The sequence below is a fragment of the Magallana gigas genome, chromosome 10, assembly GCF_963853765.1.
Source record: "Magallana gigas chromosome 10, xbMagGiga1.1, whole genome shotgun sequence".
NCBI lineage: Eukaryota > Metazoa > Mollusca > Bivalvia > Ostreida > Ostreidae > Magallana > Magallana gigas.
The window spans coordinates 29486710-29510134 of record NC_088862.1 but is presented as its reverse complement, the minus strand read 5'-3'; the positions used below and the strand labels follow the sequence as shown (position 1 = coordinate 29510134).

General features: G+C 32.8%; 2 protein-coding genes across 2 annotated transcripts; one reads left to right on the top strand and one right to left on the bottom strand.

Moving 5' to 3' along the window:
* Window positions 1-1003: 1003 nt before the first annotated feature.
* On the top strand, window positions 1004-3172 carry LOC105344757 (adenosine receptor A2b). Its single transcript, XM_066073332.1, has one exon. It carries the CDS (start codon window positions 1173-1175, stop codon window positions 2199-2201), a length of 1029 nt encoding a protein of 342 aa, XP_065929404.1. The 5' UTR covers window positions 1004-1172; the 3' UTR covers window positions 2202-3172.
* A 10400-nt stretch (window positions 3173-13572) lies between these two features.
* Window positions 13573-22549, bottom strand: LOC136272326 (perlucin-like). The gene is made up of 5 exons (XM_066073754.1): window positions 22404-22549; window positions 16264-16364; window positions 16047-16143; window positions 15299-15509; window positions 13573-15208 (listed from the first exon to the last, which is right to left on the bottom strand). The coding sequence occupies exons 1-5, from the start codon at window positions 22441-22443 to the stop codon at window positions 15172-15174; spliced, it is 486 nt and encodes a 161-aa protein (XP_065929826.1). The 5' UTR covers window positions 22444-22549; the 3' UTR covers window positions 13573-15171.
* Between the last annotated feature and the right edge of the window lie 876 nt (window positions 22550-23425).

The window sequence follows — 23425 nt, the reverse complement described above, 5'->3', positions numbered from 1 at the left end:
TTTCTCACCCTGATGTACTATAATACTTATGCCATTTATAGCGGATGGTAATTTATTAAAACGTTTGTTCAGTTCGTACGTTTTAGAGGGCATACTTGTTCTTTGTATGCATTCATATTATTACTTATTAGGTTAGTTACTGACTCACTACGGAAATATATTGGGTTGATCAATATCATAGATGGCGAGACGAAGCCAAGCCGTCTATGAGATTGATCAACCTTATATATTTTCGTAGTGAGTCAGTAACTAACCTAATAAGTGTTTTGTTTTCCCATGGACTATCAAGCGACATATTCATTTACAAATAGCGGTGATCTACGCAAAGCAATGTACAAGATGCCTTACATCTCGTCCAGTTAAACTCATTTAAACTCTTAAAAATGATCAATACCACCTTTCAAATACACTTTAAAAATCTTCGCTTCACCCATATTACTTATAATGTTTTGTTGCTATTCAATTTTAAACAGATATTTGAGCAAATTTCGACGCTGCCATTTTGCTCTGCTCCAGACAGAACAATGTGACGTCAATATTCAAAGGGCAACTACTCTAATTTAAAAATAATTCCAAAGGGCAACTACTCCAAATATTATAAGGACTTACTGAACATTCTGTGTTAAATAATATGATATATCGAGATGAGTAGGTGAGGCGGCTGCATATGACGGCCATATTGCCTAATATAAATCCTCAAAGAACCTACATAGAGATATATGAGGCAATCACGTGCCATGTTTAATGCAATGAAAGTGTGACATTTCAGTCCGAGGGAAAACAATATGTTATTGCATGTAAGTCATTATTATAGCTCGTTGGCTGCTTTGGTCACCGTAAGACATTATTAATAAGGTGAACAGAGTAAAAATCGGCGTCGTATTGATTTTGTTTCAAAAAAAGATATCGTGATCTGTACTTAAGAACACATGTCCGAAATGCATAAGACGTAAATAACTAACAGAATTTCTTTTACATTTCTTGTTGCGTGTAGTAAATGATGATTTAATGCATAGGATATCTGAAAAAAGGAAGACTAATGACAGTCATCATGTCCACCAGTCTCATATCAGCCAGTATTAATTCAAAAGTCTGCCAGTAAACAAAACGAGTAGCAAAGAACTGTATCTCATGAACAGAGCTCTGATAGCCATTTTACCAGAAGGATCATAATGAACAACTCTTTGCCTGGTAATGGATCCGATGGTCTCGCACCAAAATCCTTATCCTACAGCGTTAACCTAGCACTAGGAATATCATCGCTTGGAATAATACCCGTAATTTTGGTGGGGAACTTGATGGTCATTTTCGCCATGATTTTCTACCGTCGTCGGCTTAATACACCAACCAATGTTTACATAGTGAGCCTTTCCTTCGCTGATTTGTCTGTCGGTCTTGCAACTCTCCCAATGTATGCCTTCAACTACTTTTCCGCGGCTACATTCATCCGTTACAAGTATCTCTGTATTCTGAAGTATTCCTCCATTTTGTTCTCTCTGAGTTCCTCTATGTACAACCTGACGGCCATTGCAATTGATCGCTATATAGCTATAATTTATCCATTGAAGTATCCGCTGTGGATGACATCATCTAGAGCTCGGAAGATTGCTATTGGCATATATGTCTACAACATTCTCGTAATGTGTATTCCTTATTTTTGGCACAACGATGCCGTACTATCTAAAAGATGCGACTTCTACCAAGGACTCCCCCTGGCGTATACTGTAAGTTTTTCATTTGGGTCCATTTTCGTTCTTCTGACGTGCTGCTTAGCCATGTATATTAAAGTATATCGAGTTGCTTTGGATAACAGGAAAAGAACAATTGAAAGAAAGGTGCACATATACTACATGAGGAGGCAACAGCTAAAAAAGGAAACCAAGTCTGCGTCCACCATGGGTGTCATCTTGTTTCTGTTTGTGGCGTTCTGGTTTCCATTTATGATCTGTGGTCCTTTAAAATACACACCTTTGAGCCCAGAGATCGTTGACCTGATTAAGAATATAAGTCTCCTCATCGCCCAAAGTAACTCAGCTGTCAACCCCATTCTCTACTGTTGGCTGAAGTCAGATTTTGCCTGGGCTTTTAAGAAAATGGTACCCATCTGCCAGACGCGTGGATTCTCGAGGGGAATCGACAGTAAAAGAGTACCCAAAATCAACGTTATTCAAATGAATGACTCGTTCAGTGGACGAATTTAACCCTTTCTTAAAAAGAGATGTTTAACAGAATGAAATAATTGTTCCAAAGAACATGTTAGCGATAGTATGGGCACCTACCAGCGAAAATATTGTTGTTCATTTATTGTCTGTTATTTTTAATCATCCTTACTCAATTTTAACATGATGTTTGCTTCTGTTCTTTATTTCATTTCGCCTTGTGTTTTAAGTTCAACTTGTTAGGAGAAGTAAACATAATCAATTAATAATTAAATTCTGATTGTAACGCCTCGTTTGATTGGCTAAACAAATTCATATAAATCGTATAACATAACTTACCTACGTCACAAAACGACGACGCACGTGAAAAACGTATTAATCCACTTGACGTTACGTTTAAATTTTGTACAAATTAACATCTTTTAACTTATTTGTGGGCCCTATTTTCTGATTTTAGTGCTAAAAAATTAAATTATAAGGAATAAAATTATGTTGTATCGTATAACATAGGTAGAACTTAAATTCATTCCTTAAAAGTTGCAAAGTTCTTGTTTGTGATTTTATGGTTTCTCATCGACAAAGTGTTGTTTATTTGTTGTCTGTAACTATTGATCTTTTATTCCCTGTTTAGAGTCCAACTTCAAAAATATTTTGCGAACAGCTTGAGAAAAAAAAAGTTAGCAATTTCCAATAGTAAATAAAGTAATCCTTCAGGATTTTGTTCTGCTTTTATGTAATGTTTTATTCTATTTTGAACACATTAATTAAAAGAAATGAAAATGTATGCATGTACAAAAACATAACATTTTTCTGCCTCTTGTTCTTAACGAAGTAAACCGTATTAAACTTATTTATTTATATTTTCCTGTGAACGTCCGACTTTCAATTTTAGTGCAAAATTCGTCATTTATTAGAGGACCAATTCATTTTGTAGAAAGTGCATTGGAAAATAATCATGTATAGGAACATAAAGAGAATTTTTTATTATGTTTTCTAAAATGTAATTGGATATTCAACGGTTGTATTTTGATAATAAACTTTTTGCTTACATAACAATGTTTAGTTTTAATCTGATTAATGCCTTTTTATCAAATGAACTAAGATGTTCCGTATATTTTCATTTCTTAAGAAAACGTTTATTAGAAATGAATCTTGTCCACAAGAGGATCAAACATCGACTACAAAGAAAAAAATATATCATTAATCTTGCCATAAACATATAATTATATTTTATGCGATGATTAATTACGTGTGCACACGGAAAAGGATTATCTCGTTTGGAAAATTTCTCTCCTTGTGATAACAAGGTTTTAGCATGGAATTTGTGCCTCATTAAAATGTATTTACACACGCAATATGGACATAAAATTATTCAGTTGTTTTGGCGTAGAGCTTTAAGTTTATTTATAAGAAATGTTTTCCTTTATTAGTTAATATCATTACGATTTCATTTAAAGCGGAATGCTACACCAACATTTTAAGGAATCCTTGTTGTTACGGAAACGAAAGCTTGAATTTGACGAAAATGATTCTGATGTACAATGTAACAGAAATATTTCTTAAAAAACGTGGACGACCGTTCTTGGTTGGTTATGAACTGGAAAGTAAATTACAGAAATACCTGTATGTTCTTAGAGAAAACGGCGCGGTTATTAATAATTGTTATTGCAGCGGGAAAGGGTATAACAACTGGAAAAGACAAAACTTTGCTTTCCAAAAATGGGGACATCTTGATCTGACCAAAAGTTGGGCTAAATCGCTTTTACAGCGAATGAATTTCGTATAGCGTCGTGGTTCAACTGCTTGTAAGAACAATACAGTTGAAAATTTTGAAGAACTCAAAAATGAATTTCTTGAACGTATTGAAAAAACCGTGACAGAGTATGACATTCCTTCTGACTTGATCATAAACTGGGACCACGCTGGATTACATATTGTGCCCGTGTCTAACTGGACAATGACTTCGGAAGGATCAAAGCGTGTCGAATTAGCGGGGCTTGGAGATAAACGCCAGATCACGGCCATCTTCCCAGGGACACTCTCGGGTTTTCTTTGTTCTTTTAATTACTGGTACAATTAACGCTAACGGTAAGGCTATGGCACATTAAATTTAAACGTATTTATTTATGCAGTTATATAAAAGTCGTAATTTTCACTTCAGGCAAATTTTTTCCTCCACAAGTAATCTATGCTGGAAAAACGGAGCAATGCCATCCATCCTACAATTTCCCCACTGACTGGCACATTACTCACTCCGAGAACCACTGGGCAAATGCTAATACTCAGATGGAATATATAAAAAAAATTAATTCTGCCATACATTTCACAAATTAAACGCAAAGAAAATCTACCAAAAGGGCAAAAGGCCCTTTGAATTTCGATGTAGTTAGAGCACAGATGGGGAAAGATTTTCTAGAGTTTCTGGCCGAAAACAATATTAAAGTTGTATTTGTTCCAGCTTGCTGTACGGACAGATTACAGCCACTAGATGTGAGTGTACAAAAAGCAGTCAAAAATCATCTTAGAAAATCTTTTGAGGGTTGGTATTCCAATCAAATTGTCGCGCAACTTAAAGACGGCGAGGACTCTGATGTTTCTCCTGTGGACCTTACAATGAGTAAATTGAAGCCGTTGTCAGCTAAGTGTTTGGTGCAGATGTACCAACACATCAGTAATTCACCTGACATTATTCGCAATGGATTTAAGGAGACCGGGATCGCTGACACCTTAAAGGCTCATCTTGAAGATGAAATCCCGTTGGCCAGAGCGTTTACTAAGTAACTCTGAGTACCCATGACACATTTGTAAATATTTGAATAAAGAATTGTTGCTTTGATTTCATTCTTGTGTATTTTCTAACAAAAATTTTAAATGAATGATACCAGTAAAAATATTAAATGTAAGAAAATTTGAGTCCATCAAAATTACATCCGCCAAAATTAATGATATACATTGCAGACCAGAATCCACCAAATTTGTGTCCCGCCAAAAAAAACCGTCTATACGGTATCATACCTGAAAAAAGATATCATTGTTTAAAAAGGGATATATGCTTTTAATTATTCTATACGATTTATATTTATTATAAGAAGGGAACATATCTGTTTGGTTCCAACTTGCCCACTAAAGAGTATATATTTTGGTGTAATTGAAATAAATTCATACACTTTTCTCAGAGATTTGATGTTATGATTTAGCATGAGTTCAGAGATTTGTCAGTATTGCAAGTAAACAATGAGATAAAACACTCAAATGCGGTTCGTTAATTAGTTCTGTTCACTCGAATATACTTTATATTCGAATTCCCTTATTAAAACTTATTGGAACAGTTTTTTTTCTAACAATCTATAAATATTAAGACGGCAGGATGGTCGTTTAAAAGTTTACAGTTACATCCTTAACACGAAGAGCTCTATAAAAGGATGGAGTAAAAAGATCGTATTTAAAAAACTAATATAATATTTTTTTTCTTTACTTCTTGATAGTTTGTAGCTAATTAAAGCATAGCTAAATCTCTCAGGTAGATATGATGGCATATTTGTTGACCATTGAGCCTCTTTATGAAGGTTAAATCCTGCTTCCGAAAGTCTTAAGTTTCTGTAGAAAGTATTTAAAAAATATACACTCAAACTTAACCAAAATTCAATACAAAAAAGGGAGGAAGGTTCTATATGCTTCTTTCGGCGCTACGGTGCATTAAGTTTAACCTTTCTGCACTAAAGCGCAAAATTAATTTAATCTATTGTCCTCCTATTGATTTTTATTTGAATGAAACATGACATTAAATACATATTTATTTTATTAAAAACGAATAAAAGTTAAGATATTAGAAAAAATGCTCACAATTTCATCATCTAATTGATATTTTGACGTTTTGCTCTAGAAAAACGCTGTTTTCAGTCTCTTACAATTCAACATGCAAAAATAATTTTGAACTCTCAATTAAGGCATCAAGTGAATTTAATATTTTGAGACCTTTATAAAATATAAGCTAAATATGCAAATATGTGTCGATTTAAATGTTTAAAAATTGTTCAAATTGGTTTTTTTTTTCGGGAAAAAATGAAGATATTTCAATTGAGGAAACTATTTGGAAGTTTCATTTCTAATGAAAATTATTAAGCTAAAGTTACAGTACTCTAAAACGATTTGAGTTATGAAAAATGTATTTTTTTCCTAAAAACCTTCTGCCACAAAATATAATCCTTTTCTAACCTCTGTAAATACGAAAGTTTTGAAAAACTTTTTTATTCAATGTAGTTTTTGAAATTGTAAAAAAAAATATTATTCGGGTGAAATGAATAAATGATGCAGAATTTTCAGAATAGAGGTGGTCCAAAAACCTAAAACCAGACGAACGAAACTGTTTAAAACATCTTTGTTGCTATTAACAGATATTATATTTTCATTACATTTGTCCAAACAGTTTAAGGTAAACTCAAATAAAGGTAGAGAAAAAACTGAAAAAGATATGGTTTATATCACATCAAAGAATATCATTAACTTGTGTATTGTCTTGCGATGAACGATTCCGATAAACCAAACAGTGTAAAATTATAAATAAATGTAGTAATTTAAGATTTGCTCCCTAGGGTTACACATATTAGTGGAACAATTCATGAAAGAATTTTAATCATATAAAGCAATCTACGATAATACAGTGGATCAATTTATTCCTCTCCTTTGATTATTCCATGCCATATCAGATGCTTTATATGCTACAAACAAATACGCAGCAAATTGGAATCTTTCTACAGAAAAAAATAAGTTTCAAATTAAAAAGCTTTTTGATCATAGAAAACATATCGTTACTTGTTGTGTTTTAAAACAACAACACGCCTTCGGTTAAGCATCTATTCACTTTTATACAGACAGTGTGTTTATCTTTGTTAGATACTTACCTTATTATCTATATCAACAGTCAATGAATGTTGGAAATCACAAATGAAATTCCAAAGGAGTTTTGATCTTAGAAAACATCTCATCACTTAATGTGTATTAAAACAACAACTCGACTTCGGTTAAACATCTATTTATTCTTTTACAAACAAGTGTAAGACATTATCCTTAATATCTATATCAACAGTATAGTTTTTTCACGGAATGTTGCAAATCACAAATGAAATTTTAAAGGATTTTGATCACCATTGCTTTAGTGACTATTGCGAACACCTCAGGTAGGTTTATCTTATAGATAATATATAAACAAATCTGATACCTTGTATATTATGTGATTTTATATTTTCTTTTTCCAAAGTGTTAAAATATTGTATGCATGCGTCGTGATCAGGTGTGACGTGCGCTATTGAACACTGAACGTCGCAGATTTCCAATGCCACCATAAGACGAAGTACCAGTATACACTAAATGCGAAGATGTTAAAGTATCTAAAGCACAACATACCATACATAAAAATAACGCATGTGGGAATATGAAACAGGACAAACCCTGGTTTGACGAAACTTGTAAAAAACTGTTGAAAGAATACAAAGGGCTACTCCATACATACAATAATGAAAAATCATATGAAAACAAAGAAACACTTTTAGTTGGCGAGAAAAAATACCAAAAAATACATGAACAAATCAAAATATAAATACAAACGATATGAGGGGGGGCATGTTTGATTTTTTGAGAAAACACAACCCAAAACACTTTTACAGTTTATTCTTTAAGGGGAAAAGCAAGTCAGGAAAATGTAGCCTAACGAATGACGACTTCCAAGCATATTTTACAAGACTTATTGAAGGTAACAGCGTTGACCACAAAGAAAGTACTTGTGACTCTGTGAATTATAATGCCGTATATGAAGAGTTAGATAAAGAAATTACCTATGATGAAATTAGTAAGGCTATTAAAAAACTAAAATGTAACAAAAGTTGTAGTGAGGACTACATTGTAAATGAGTTTTTTATAAGATGTAATGATATTTTGATGCCTGTGTTACATAAATTTTTAAACAAAATACTAATGTCAGGTTTATTCCCTGATCTGTGGACAAAAAAATGTATTGTATCAGTACACAAAAAAGGTGACATTGATGATGTAAACAACTACAAGGGTATCTCTATTGTCAGTTGTTTTGGAAAATCTATTTACAAGTGTTTTAAATAATAGAATCCTAGAATGGGATAACAAATACGATATTTTGACTGATGCCCAGTTTGGGTTTCGACCAGGACTTAGTACAGTAGATGCTATATTTGTTTTACAATCACTTATTAACAAAACTCTATGTAACATAATACGTTTATATCGTTGTTTTGTGGATTTTCAAAAGGCATTTGACTCTATTAATAGATGCAAGTTATGGGATAAAATATATAAAGTTGGTATACGGGAAATTATTACAAGATCTTGAAAGCTGGTCATACAATGAACAAAAACTAGAAGTTGTGAATACTTTTTTATGTTATTTAACTTCAATTGAAAATTTTTACAAACACAAAAATACATGTATGTAGCAGATCAAGGACGGAAAGCACTTTTTTGCAATATCAAACACTATGAAAAATTATTCTTTTAATGTTGAAACTCAATGTTCTGTATTTGATACGTATGTACATAGTATTCTTTCATATGTTTCCACAAAGCACCCGATATAGAAAAGGTACATATCAATTTTTGTTAGAGAATTCTTGGGGTCAACAAAAAAACTACAAATAATTTAGTGTATTATGAACTGGGTAGATTTCCTTTGTATATTACAATAAGACTACGAATTTTCAAATACTGGTTAAAAATTAAAAATTCAAATAGCATTATCTTGAAGGAGGCATACAAAAGCATGCTCGTCAAAAACGATAACTGGATGGTTTCCATACAAAGCGAGTTATCTAGCATGGGTCTAAAATATTTGTTTTACGAAACTCGTTCAAATCAATGTAAAACCTACAAGATAATTGAGTGTAGAATATTAGATATTTATAAACAAAGTTTGATGTCATCTTTTTCGACATCTCCGAAAAGTGGGTTATATCTTGTGGATAATTTTTGTTTGCAAACTTATCTTAGGAGACCGATTAATTATATTTCAAAAAAATTTATAAGTATTTTTCGAACTTCATCACACTCTTTAAATATTGAAAAAGGTCGACACAACAAGGTGCCAAGAAATGAACGATTTTGCAATCATTGTAATAAAATAGATTTAGAAGATGCGTTCCTCTTTATACTCATATGTCCTTTTTACAATGAATTACGAAAGAAATATATAAAGAGTTTTTATTACAAAAAACCAAGTGTTTTTAAGCTAGCTAAACTTTTAAGTGTTAACAATACAAAGGAACTCAATAATTTAGAAAAATATATGTCTAGCGCTTCCAAAATGAGAGCGCAGCATTGTAATAATACTACAGTTTAAGCTACTTATCATACATTTATGTCCATTCATATCTTAAAATATGTACATGATTATAATGTCTTAATATGTCCACTCACTTACTGCACATTGCACATTTGTATATAATTTTATATATGTATTATAATTTGTATTCCGATGAGTTGTAAAGCTCTAGAATAATAAATTGAATTGAATTGTATATACATAATTATATACTGAGCGCATTAAAGAAGTTGTTTTTTTTGGTTACAATATGATATTTAAAAAAAAATACGTTTTTCTACAACACATATGCACAATCTCTGTCTTTGACATGTTTTGTGATTTCACATTCTGTTTTTAAAAACGGAATTTAAAAAAAGTAATAATTTAACAGCAGTTACAGCTCGCCGAATAACATTTTAAGATAAGAGCATAGTTATGTAATTTATGATTACAAATAGAACAGTTGTCAACAAATTACCTTTATTTTGCTAAAGAAAAAGATATATACAGAAAAAGGTTAACATTTTCTGCACCATTTGATGTTTGTAATGGTATAAAACAGATTTTCACATGTCCACAGCTAACCTGTGGTCTTCTATTTTAAAATTAAGTAACACTGATATTTCCAATAACTTGCATCTATTTCATTTTAAAAAAAACCCTGATTTTTTCATCTACAGGTGTTCGATGCTATAGTTTTTTTAATTCAAAATGCAGAATACATTGAAGCCACACCTTCCGTCATCAGTGAATAGAAATTATGACAGCTGGAACTGAAACGGCTCTACAAATATTTCCGCACGGGCTCAGAGAAAGTCCAGTTTTTGTCCAAGTGGAGGGAAAGGCCGAAGATGGCTGGGTATTTTGAGGAATCGGCTCTGCCTAAATTGATGACGATAAAGACATTTATTCCGGGGGTGTGGTCTTTATGTATGACGTCACAAATGTAATAATGTTTATTCCGCATCCCCATAACACGAAATCGAGAACAAAGGAATGGGTAGCAATATATAGAGGCATATATTAGACACGCTTTTTAAAACGCTTGATACATGTAACGTATACCATTCTTAAAATATTCTTAAATAACGAAAACAAAAAAAAGGTTTACTATAGATAAATATTTTTTGTCGTGGATCCACTTATCATAAAAGCAAAATCATTCAAACTTAAGAAAATGTATCATTTGTACAAATTTGCTTATTTTTTGTCATATTTTTGGACAATATGAAGACATTGCTGAATGTTTATCTTTATATATAGGTGATATTATAAAAATGGGATAAACCGCCAGGTATTCACCAGACGTATCTACATGTACCACTGATGGTCCGCGTTATACAAATGTAGCATGGCGATCCCTTGATCTTCCTCCACCCTCCTTGCAAAGTGAACAAATCCTAATTTCAACTGGTAATTGATTTATAACAACATTCAATAATTTCAACTATAAACGGGAAAAAGAATTATCAATGAAACAACCTCTGCTGGTTCGACTGTTGATAAATACAAGAACCGAACGGATTTAATTAATGAGAGTTTGATTAAATTCGATACTTAGCAGGAATTTTCGCGTATGTTTTTAACAATATTTTATACCACTACACATGATTCTACACATTGTAATCCTACTTACACACATAACAGCCTTTCCAAACAAAGATAAATAGCAGGTTCAGTAAATGTTCTCTTTACTCCTTACTAAAATTCTTACAGTAGTGAAGGAAAAATGTTAGAGTACAATACAACAAAATAGTCCAGAAGTGGTGTGAATTAGAAGTGGATACTAAAAAACTTATTATTAGAAACTTCGAGGTCTCAAAATCTTACAAAAATAAATAGCAATGAAACGTACGATTTTCAACGCTTTATACACCCACTCCCCATGACAAATTAAAATCTAGGCTTTTGATATCATCGACAGTTCTTCAATAAAAAAATGGAAGTCGTAAAAATGCTTACCATGGCATTGGAAATCTAAATAAAAATATTTTAAACCATTTGCATTGAACAAACAAGTATTTTGCATTTGACATTAAAAATAATTGAGTTTCTGATAGACAACATCAATGTAGTGTTTGGAAATAAAGTCTTCCAACAATCTGTTGGAATTCCCATGAGTACCAATTGTGCCCCATTGTTAGCAGACCTATTTTTGTAATCTTATGAAGCAGACGAAACTTGTACGTGAAAAAAAATAAATCATAGGCTGTAGCCTTCAACTCAACATTCAGGTATATCGACGACGCATTATCAAGTAACAATTATTATTACCAGTCTTACGTCGACTCGATATATCCCAGTGAACTTGAAATAAAAGATACCACAGAGTCTGCGTCGTCTGTTTCATTTTTGGATATATTACTGGAAATGAACAATGATGGTAACCTATCACCAAAACTTTGTGAGTAACGCGATGACTGTTTTTCTATAGTCAACTTTCCTTACTTTTATAGCAATATTCCTTCCTCACCTGCGTGTGATGTTTTTGTCTCAGTTAATTCGATGCGCAAGAGCATGCTCTTCGAATGAACAAATTCTAAGGCATGGAAAGCTTCTGACAAACAAGTTGATAAAACCTGACTATCAGCAGTCTCGATTAAAGTAATATTTTTGTAGGTTCTATGGTAGATATAACGACCTTGTCAGCAAATACAATTTTACACAGGGTCTCATGCTGACCAACGTTTTTCATATTAATTGTTAGACCATAATTAATTTCCTAATTGTCTACGGATTTTTACGGATCTCGATTATGACCTGCCCAATTGTGACAAGGAGCACGCGGCGGGTGTGACCGGTCAGCAGAGGATGCTCCCTGATCCTACCTCTAATATTTTTTAGGTCCCTGCTCGTATTGCTCTGCTTTAAATTTGTATTTCGTTTTTTTTGAGATGGTTGACGGTTTGTTATTGTCATTTTCTTCATTTTTCACCAAAGGGATGTACGAAATAAAAAGTCATCATGGAGTTTTACCCTAAATTACTTGTTATATTAGATCTGAATTTATCACAGAGCCATTTTTGGATATATAAGATGGTAAACATAAGTAAACGTGAAATTCATGAATTCAATTTATTTGCGTTTTAATATTGTACCTATGGCTCAATAAATGATGTCACTAGAATAAATTTTAAACAGAATGTGCAAAAGAACTATGATTTCTTGCCTATAGCAAGAGCGAGAAAAAAGATATCTTTTCAACTCGGAAGAAATATTTTTCATTCCTACACAATATCATAGAAACACATGTATTTTCACGAGGAATCAAAATCACAACCGTTACTATACAAACATCCAATCCCGCTTTCTTCACTGAGTTTCATCTATCTGTACTAATAAAACAAAGAATCACTCGCTACAGAGATACCCTGATCTCGTAGTTCCTTAGGTTACTACGACATTTACAAAATTGTTATTAACTAAGCAGTATGTAATTAATTAATGATGATTGCATTAAGGTCAACGGGGACAAGCACATTTTAAAAGATAAAAAAGTAAATACCCAGAAAATTAATAAATGCTTCGGTGGAAGGGTCTTTTTTATCATTAAAAATACAAAGACTATTGAAAATAAATTTTATACTGTATAGATTTTTAAAAAATAATTTTTATAGATTAAAATCAAAGGCGGTAACTCTGCAGGAAAAGGGGAAGGTCATTAATTAGGACACATTCCGCTCTCACATATTGATACTTCAGCATTAAAGTAATGAGTATTAAGCCAAAACATTATGCATCCAGATTCATTAAATCTGGGTTATTATGGATCGGATACCTTAAACAGAAAAAAATATGTTTCAGTTCCATTTTCTAGGTAGGGTTGGTAATAAATTCGCAAAAATGCCATTTTAATCATAGGTTATTAACGTTGGTCTCTTAAACATCACCCGTCGGTTTGTAGAATGCGAAATAAAATTCATTCATTATCAAATATGATGTCTAAACTTTAAAGTCTTTGCTTATTCAATGCTTTTATACGCCCGTAGCTGTTTTGGAGAAACGTTTCTTCGAAGAATGTTGGAACAATGCAAATCAGGGTGATGAAAGCGTGCAAGCATTTGAGAGACATAAATATATAAATAAGGAAACAAAACGAAAATTACAATAAGCTCTAAAACGACAGGAAGTTCATTTCATGCAGTTTTAAAACATTGCTTCATAACGCGCGGTATTTACTTTTTCTGCACTGCTTTGTGTGTCAAAAGAACAACGACATCCAAAAAAGCACTCAGTGCTAAAATAGGTAATATATTCGTGAACTACATACATTTTGTTAATATTCGAATTGTTGTTTGTAGGGTATATTTTAATTTCCAATATAAATTGATTAACAAACAATTTTTGTATGATGACTTTTCACAAAGAATTTGCCAATCCTACAATCAAGAAAATTTTCAAAGCTCGCGATTCAAACAAACTAACATAAATTGCACAAGCAAACACAAGACAGACACCAACCAACAAAGATATGACATAGACATTGTTGTAAAGTTTATGGAAATATATTTACACTTTTTACCTTGCTGTTTATCGTATTTAGTAACTATTATATATTGATCATATATAAACATCTTTTGAAAAAAAAAATCAAAACTATTTGAAATAAGCCGTCATATATACGTCTGATTATAAAGTTAAAAGACTGTAGTTTTTTCAAACAAAAAAGTGCATCCAGCAACAAAAATAAAATGATGCACTTTAAGCATCATCATATTTTTTAACGACAGAGCCATAGAAAAAAAACCTATTCAAAATTTACTTGTTAAAAGATTGTAGTAGCTATGTAGTACATGTAACATGCAGTTCAGGCTTCATTTTCGATGATTACGAATCCTCCAATTTCGCTGTATAAATTGGACCAATAGCTTCTGTTAAAAAAAAACAAATAAATGAAGCACCCCCAGGAACGATCCGTTGAAGAATGAGAAACACAAAGTTAGTTCTCCATAACTCTATTTACTTTACGAGATATCTCGAGCATTATCTTTGTCGGTGAAAATGAAACACAAATGTCCAAACTTCCAACCAAGATTTGGAAGCGGATATTTCATTAGCTTGTGGAAAGTTCGCTATAAGGTGACCCAAAAATGAATGATGTAGTTGAAGGATCGGGTACCCAAGTCGGATTGTAACTAGAATAAGTTCTTGATCTTTAAATATCTAAATTTTCATAAGCATTTTTTTTTTATAAAACTAAAAAAATTAATTTTGTGTCAAAGTTCATTATCATAGAATAATTATTCCTACATTGCGTGTTTGACTACATAATTATCTCTAGGGCGGGTGTATGGCCTTTATTTTTTTTGTTTAGTTCAGAGTAAAAATTGAATGGACAATCGATGGTTAAATGACGTACACATTTTAAGCACAGACGGGTAACTTGAAAATAGCAATCTGTTTAATTTAGCGTTCAAAAATTAAGTATCACTGGTTGCTACTTTTATAATTGGTATAACAAACTTACTTCTATCGTAAAACATAAGTTGCGGCATAGTGCGTCGCGCGTGCAAAACGTACGAAATTGACGTGGTTTTTTTTCTTCAAATTTAACATCATTGTTATATAACGAGTCTTGTTTTGAGTTTGGGAATACTTAATCTCTTTATTTTTTGTCTTATATAACCGGTAACAAACTGATTCAATCGAATGCTTCTTTTGGTTTATTTTTGGCCAAGTGACAACTTATCCAACCACTACCCAATGTTCGTGTCCATGAGCCCTAAAAAGATGTAAGACGTGTAAAAGAAATATGGAGTTCGATTTTAACCCATTCGATAAATTTTAGATCGCATTGTAGGTAAACTCTTACTCCTTTTCACAAATAAAGTGAAGTTTCGTTGAACATGGCCAGTCATTCCAATGAAACATTCGACCAGTCAAGGCTGCACAGTCTTCTGGAATGTGGTGGAAGTTATTTGGTTCCCCGGGCCACCAGTTAGTGTATTGAGCAACTGTTTGAGTTGACATCCATAACCATTCTCCGTCTACCAAGACGTCGGACAATCCAATCCAAAAACTTCCTGAAGCCAATTTTTTAACATACATACACTTCCATCATTTGCTTTCTATTCAAATTGTTAAGTTAAGAAAGCTTATAAAACAACTCATCAATAAAACACTGTTTATCAAGTTATCTTTTTGTTGTGTTGCATTGAGCAAAACAAGGTATTGATGACTCAGCTTTTATATTTTGATTAAACCCTGGTCACTTAGCTCTTTTTTTAAATTGCGTTTATGACAATTTTAACACACTTTGAAATAAATCTATTTTAATTACGTTCACTTGGTCCCAGATTAATTATAACCCTCACTGCTTTTCATATTCATGTCCTTAGTTAGTCAGTAAAGAAAAAAACCACTTGTAGGACCATATGAATAGTGATTATAAATTTCAAGATAAAACTAGTAGAGTCTACATAAATGCTAAAAATACTTTAAAAGTTACATGCTGATTACACGTATAACACCTGGCGGACGTCATACAACGACGAATGCAAACCGATAGTAATGGCTCATTTGAGTAACTCAAGTAATCTATTAGCGTACAGTATCCGTACCTGTAAATCTGCTGTTCATTAAATGCACTTCCAGAAATTCATCCTCAACAACTGTCTCAATTTCAACCAATCGTGATTGCATTAAATTGCAATGAACCTAAAAGATTACTATCACAAAATCGATTACAGATCAAATGAGATATTATAATAGTTGACCAAATCAATAAGAGTATTTGTTTGTAATAATATGACATCATTAGTCATGATTTATTTTAACCTCTGCTTCTGGCCATGTGGCTGGAACATCTGTAAAAAAAGCGTAGCATGACGACCCACGGTTAAGCCATCCATGAGGACACGGAGCAGACTGTGATGTCACTGAAAATAATGATAACAATTTCAAATAAAAACAGCAAACCATTTCAACCACCCCCCCCCCCAAAAAAAAAAAAAAAATTAACATAAAAAATCAAATCAAATCAAACATGGGATAAGAACTCCAACATCATTAAAAAAGTAAACTACCATGAACATTTTTTTTAAAAAAACCCCAGTAACTTGGCAATAAGAGGGACGACTTGTTTGAATTGAAAAAAAAATAACCTGAATTTTATTTATTTTACAACGATTGATAAACAAGTTCTACACCTTATATCAATTTATTTCGTTGGCACGAATGGGGGTCATTAATTTGGGAGGAAACCAGACCCGGAGAAAACCCACGTGTCCAAGCGAGCGAGCACCATACCCTTTCACGTACAACCACTGTCCATCACGGGGATCGAACTCGTGTCGCAGCGGTGATAAGCGAGTGCATTGTCCACTGCGCTACTTGGACAGTTGGATGTTTTGAATAAATATGTAATACAACTTACGCTAGAATATATTGGACACTAATATTCTTAATAAACGTGTAAAATTTCAATATTTTATGGCGGTCGTCACTATTAAATGACTGCCGTCACAATGCTCAGAAAACGACTAAGTTGCGGCATTGTAAACGCATTTTTTTTTTCTGTTTCTATTTTTTTTTCTGCGTCTGTGTTGTGTTTTCTGTAAAACTAGAGTCTGGTTTTGTTTTAATACCCCGATTAACTTTTTTTTTCCCAGTCAAATATTACATATTGATTTAAAAAATAAACATTTGATAACTGAAATATACACATGTAACGTCAATATCTACACATTTCGAACGCGTAATATTGCACCCAAGTTGCTGCTGAGACGTCATAAAATTGCTGCTTTTGCATCCTCTATGAAACTTAAACACCACATTTTACATTCTAGTGTGTGATGAAAATATGCTCTAAATTGAAAATCACTTTTTTATAAATCATTGTTAGAAACCAAAGACCCGTCTCGCATACGCGTATAATTGAATGCGAGACTGGTCGTGGATTTCCGATGATGATTTACAAAGTAATCTGAGTAAAATTATACAACTTAAGTTTGCATGAGCAATAAATACATGTATGATTTAAAGTAAAAAAAAAACACTACACTCCACACTCGTTGTTGAAAAGAGGGGTTTAAGGCTGAGACATACCGAATCGATACAAAGCAGTATTGTTCAAATCTAACAGTTATCTGTGCAGTAATTACTGTGAAACAATACAAGTCAAATATTTCAAATTATAAGTTTGGAAGTTTATTTCACGAGAGGCGATTCTGCATTTTTTGAATTAGTCGGAAGGAACACGAGATGAGCGGCTATGCCTCTTTTATAGTGCTACTGCCGACATACAAAATAAATTCTCGCATATTCTATTACAATTTAAGAATTTGCGATCAAATTTTGAAATTTTTTAACGAATTAAAAAGCTATAACAAACAGATTAGAAGAGTTTGAGAAATATTTTGACAGCGTAAAAATCTACTCTGATATATCGCATTTAATTTCATGGAAAATCTGAATATTAGTGACATTTTCATGTAAAGTGCCTTAAATGAAACAACATCAAAGTATATACATGTATACCTGTACGAATGAAAAACTTGTTTATTATTTCAGCGCAACATATTTTGTTTTCTTGTCTAGTTCAACAACCCAAATCCACTTTTTGTGTGTACGTTTGAGCTAACGTACATAAAAAAAAATCAGTCATAACATGCCTGAAAACTCACTACATTTTCATGGATTTATGGCATTTTATATTATATTCATATCAAATCAGTTACGTACATGATTCAAAATTCCTTAAATGAAACAGGTTTGTAAACGCAATCAGTATATTACTATGTACGTTTTTGAATGAGAGATTTATTCATTCATCATGTAACATTGATAATAAGAAAATTAAATTTAGTCAACATGTAAAAATGTTACTTCTCACTGAGTATAAGCTACGGCTATCGGCACTGTACTACCAATTAGTGCAAAAGAATGGACATATTTAATGCAGAAGCCTTATTGAAATTTACTTGCAATCTTGCATTTTGAAAAAAAGTGAATAATGCTTAAATATAATTAATTATTTCAACGATTATGGTTTATCACATCACAACAATACAACCGTATGCGTGAACTTACAAAGCGATTGAATAGAAGAGTAGATTCAGAACGTGGGGTGGCTTTTGTATTTTGTTGGTCTGTTGTATTTGATACACTTAATAGGTGTGCACAAATATATTTAAACAATAAACAGAAACAAAATGTAGCGATCAGTACCAAACAAATTAATGTTACCCGCGTTCTGTAATGTGGCTATTTATATAGCCCGCATGTATCGCCGAAGAAAGCATTTTATTGTTTATATTTATATCTTTTATTTGATAAATTATTAATGAATTGAATTGATCGAAAAAGTAAGTAAAGGTCATTAAATTATTGTTAATGTACACCAGAATGATATATGAAAGCTGTAGCCAGAGTGTCCTATATGGGAATTTGAGTTTGGTATCATCATGATTAGTTCGTGCAATCCCTGATTTTTCTTAGGTTGCTAAAGATTTTGACCGATCGATAAACTCTAGGTTAGAACTGGACCGAGTAGCTATAATTGATTATAAACTTGCTTCAGAACTATGAAGATACTTAAAAAGTAATATCAGTAAATATGCGATAAAATTTCCGTGCAAAATGTTAATTAAAAAGATTAAACATTTCTCTTTTTGAAAATAGATTCGTGTATGCAATTTGACAATGCCCCGAAATTGTGGAAACATAGACATCGAATTTGACCATCTTTATGTTTGTTACATGTTTCATTTTTTGCTTCTCGGCAGCTTAATTAAATAACTTAGATGTATTCAAAGGTTGGGGAGAGGACTGATATTTGTTTTCCTTAGATATCCTTTATTTATCTATCTTATGTTCGCGGGGGGAGGGGAGGGGGGTATTGCATGTGGAGTCATCAGAAGTTTGCAGAACTTTAACTATATCTTGTTATTCAAAATGTTTTGATCTCTTTTGTGAAAGTTGTAAGAAATATAGAATTGTAGAAAATTATTAATTAATCCTACTTCAAACAATTAAAGACGATGAAAGGAAGTATAGAAGAAAAAAATTCATGCCAAAAAAATTTGACGTTCGTGACGTCGTGACGTTTTCGACGAGCTACGTCAAAGTCGTGTTAACATCACTTACTAAAATTGTCATAAAATGCTTAAAATAAACAAGATTTTGGATATCTTTGTATATTTGTATTCAGAAAGAGCTGACTAATCAGAATTGACAAAACAGTGAGTTTGTGAAATTTTGACCTTAAGGGCCCTTTTCTCATGACGGCAGTCAAATAATATTCTGTTGTTTATCCAGTATGCTTAAGGAAGCCAATTCAATCATTCATCTTTGCTAGCCAATGCTTTCTGATCCGCAACGCCTCTCACAAACCCTTGCCATTTCGTACTATCAAACGTCAGGATTTTTTTCGGCACGTGATCTTCTTTCCTATTTTAAATCAGCCAAATGATGAAAAATGCCTACGATATACGTACCTGGTGCAGAAATGGCAGCCTCTGTAGACATTGATACTGACAAGTTGGAAGAACGTTTTAATGCCCAGTGTATTCAATAAATAAGAATAATGTGAAATGTTACATATAGATCGAATTCATTCGAAAGGTGAATCCTCAATCTACGAGTGCTTGCCTCTGTTGATAAACAATCTGGTGTACTAGTTGATAATGCACCATTGAATGATATTTCCATCACGAAGCTAGAAAAATAAAGGTTTTGAGCTTTTTGTGTTAGAGACACACGTGAATAAACTGTAGAGAAACTTTTGTGATTAAATCACATATGATTTGCATTTTTTTTAATTGGTCGAACGGTTTCAGTAAACCCCAATCAAAACCCTGAAAAAAATCCCGACTTTTGATAGCACGATATGCCAAGGGTTTGTGAGAAGTGGTGCGGATCAGAAAACCTGGATAACGAAGATGTCAATCATTAGACATTTATTTCAAAATGGCAAAATTCCTATCAAAATATCTCCATTGCAAGGTAAGAAAGTAGTCTTAAAAACACTAAATGTTGTAGAGGACATATTCATGTTAATATGTTTAAAAAGCAAACAAAAATCATTGAGAAATAATATTACACTGCAACCTCTTCTTTCCCCTTAAGATAGGGACTGAGATTAATTTTAGTCTTTTGCAAAATATTTAACCATTTTTCTGCGTATTGTATTAATATTTATTAAAAAAATCAATTTCACGGGAGTTCTGTTCTCCATTAGCATTAAACGAGCATAAAGGTAAACATAATTGCATTTATATATTTTAGAACAGAGTAATTGACAACACAAAAAAACGATATATCCTATTTCAATATGATAGAATAGTTTACTATCAAAGATTGTGTCTCAAAAAGAAATTTAACGTTTTACTGCGAAAAAAGGGTTATCTGTGGTGTTCCGATGGGGCCACATCGACCTTCGCACTTTCACCTTTAGGTCGAGGTGCGAGAGTGCGAAGTTGCGAATGCGAAAGTGCGAAGATGCAACGGCGAAGGAGCGAAAGTGCAAAGATGCGACGGCGAAGCGCGAAGATGCAAAGGCAAAAGTGAGAAGTTGCAAAGGCATAGAAGCGATACTACTATCGCTCCTTCGCCATCGCAGCTTCGCTCTCTCGCCTTCGCATCTTCGCGCTTTCGCCTTCGCATGTGGAGCTCTCTATCGTTTAAAGACAATTTTAGCTGTATAAAAGAACATCTGAGGCAGACGATGAACTTTTTAGAATTTATTTTCAACAGCTTGCGCAGATCCATAACTTTTTCGGGGGGGGGGGGGGGGGGGGTCGATGGATTATTATATTTGTCGGGGGGGGGGGGTGTTTCCGAGATATATTTTGGAGATTTTATTTTGTATAATTAATAAAATTAAATTTTCTCCCTTTACTGCATATGTGAAGTTATTAATATTGAATTTTCCGGGGGCGGGGCGGCGGACCCCTCTCCCCCTCTAGATCCATACATGAGCAAGGAGTGTCGCATAATGAAAATTAGAATGTTACTGTGATCCACGGTAAACAGACAGGTGGTAAGTGACAGGATTCTGGAAGTGCATATGTATACATTATGGCGGACATTACATTTTATGTGCCTGGAGTATATAATGATTAGGCATAGCCAGCACTAGTAAACATATATACACATTGACATTTCTATACACATTCATAGTAAGCACAATGGCCTAGCGCATGCGTACCAATAATATCATGGATTAATCGGAAAACCTTGGCGAGTACGGTGCCTGCATCAAATTCTTTGAATCAACCGAGACATTCTGAATGCTATCAAAAAAGGCGAAGGCGAAAGTGCGAACGTGCGAAGGCGAGAGTGCGAAGTTGCGAAGGTGAAGGAGCGATAGTAGTATCGCTCCTTCGCCTTCGTACCTTCGCACTTTCGCCATCGCATTTTTGCGCTTCGACGTCGCATCTTCGCACTTTCGCCCTCGCAACTTCGCACTCTCGCATCTTCGACCTAACGGCGAAAGTGCGAAGATCGAAGTGGCCCAATCGGAGCACCATAGTTATATTGTAACCGTTCATTAAAATTCTGTCACTTAAATTCGAATCTGTCGTGCGAGTAAAGCAGTAGAGATGTTGTTTTAAACAAAAAAAAAAAACAAACAAACATATATATGTGGTGAGGGGGTTAGGGAAATATACGTGATATATCTAGGTGTGAGTTTGTGGTTCCTCTGTGGGTAAAATTTCCATAGCCTGTTGATAATTCTATATTTTCATTCTTGAAATTGAAAAAAAAATTCAATGCTAAATTAAACTGAGTGTGAATTCTTATATACCAAAATATAAAATATAGTTCTTATTTGGTTAAAAACACTCTATTGATTCCAATAAAAAATGTAACCAATTGGTTTATATTATATTTAAGCAAAATTGTGATATAGTATACCTCGTATTTAAGTTTTTGATTTTCAAAACAAGTTTGGATGAAATAAAGTAAATTCAAACCTGTGCTAAGGAAGCAAAAAACTATAACCACAATTCTCATATTGTTGATCGAAATGTATATGATTTAGCAAGTCTTATCCAAGACAGTCCCGATGTGTACTGATAAAACTATGCACTATATACTGACTATGCATCAACAGTATTGATAAACTTTGACAAAACTGACGGTACTGATAATTTTAGAAACGTACCGAGACACTCCTGAGAATATTAAACAATACTATTATATCTTAATAACGGTACGGAGAAACCTAGAGAACTGGCAAGCACTGAAAAAGAACTGACCTCATTGTTTTCACTAAAACTGATTCCTATAAGAGTTTAAAATCAAATTTATTTCACTTTTGATTCTATGTATTAAGCTTAGTCGTTATATTTTAAACCATAAAGATAATTTTATTTTTGAAACAAAGAACACAAAATCTAAAGCTACTAATAGTTTCTTAGGTAGTTTAGTAGTAGCTTTAGATATTGTGTTCTTTGTTTTTTACTTAGGTAATTTATTTTTTGGTTCTGAAGAAGGGACTGGCTGTCCCGAAAATTTGACAGTTTGTATTGTTCGTGTCATTAGCCATTTTTAGTGCTTTATATATATATATATATATATATATATATATATATATATATATATATATATATATATATATATATATATATATATATATTGAGTTTACATAAATGTGTCTTATTCATTGTTATTTTCTTCATTTTCGAAAATTTTTCGTTTTCAAAAGATGAAAGAAACAAAAGAAACATTAAATTGTACTGAAATACTATTACTTGTTGCATGTACCTTTTGACAACAGCTTTGTGAATACAGACACCTGATCATTATTTATAGTCAATTACATTTGATATAAGAGTAACGGAAATTCAATTTCTCTGTACATTTGCATGAAGGGTGTTTGGAGTTATATATGATCTTGTGGACAATTAGGTTTGAACATTGTTTGTTTGCTGTACATTCCATGCAATTTTGATGGTCAGAGTAAACAAAACGCCCTTAATAGCCCATCCAGATA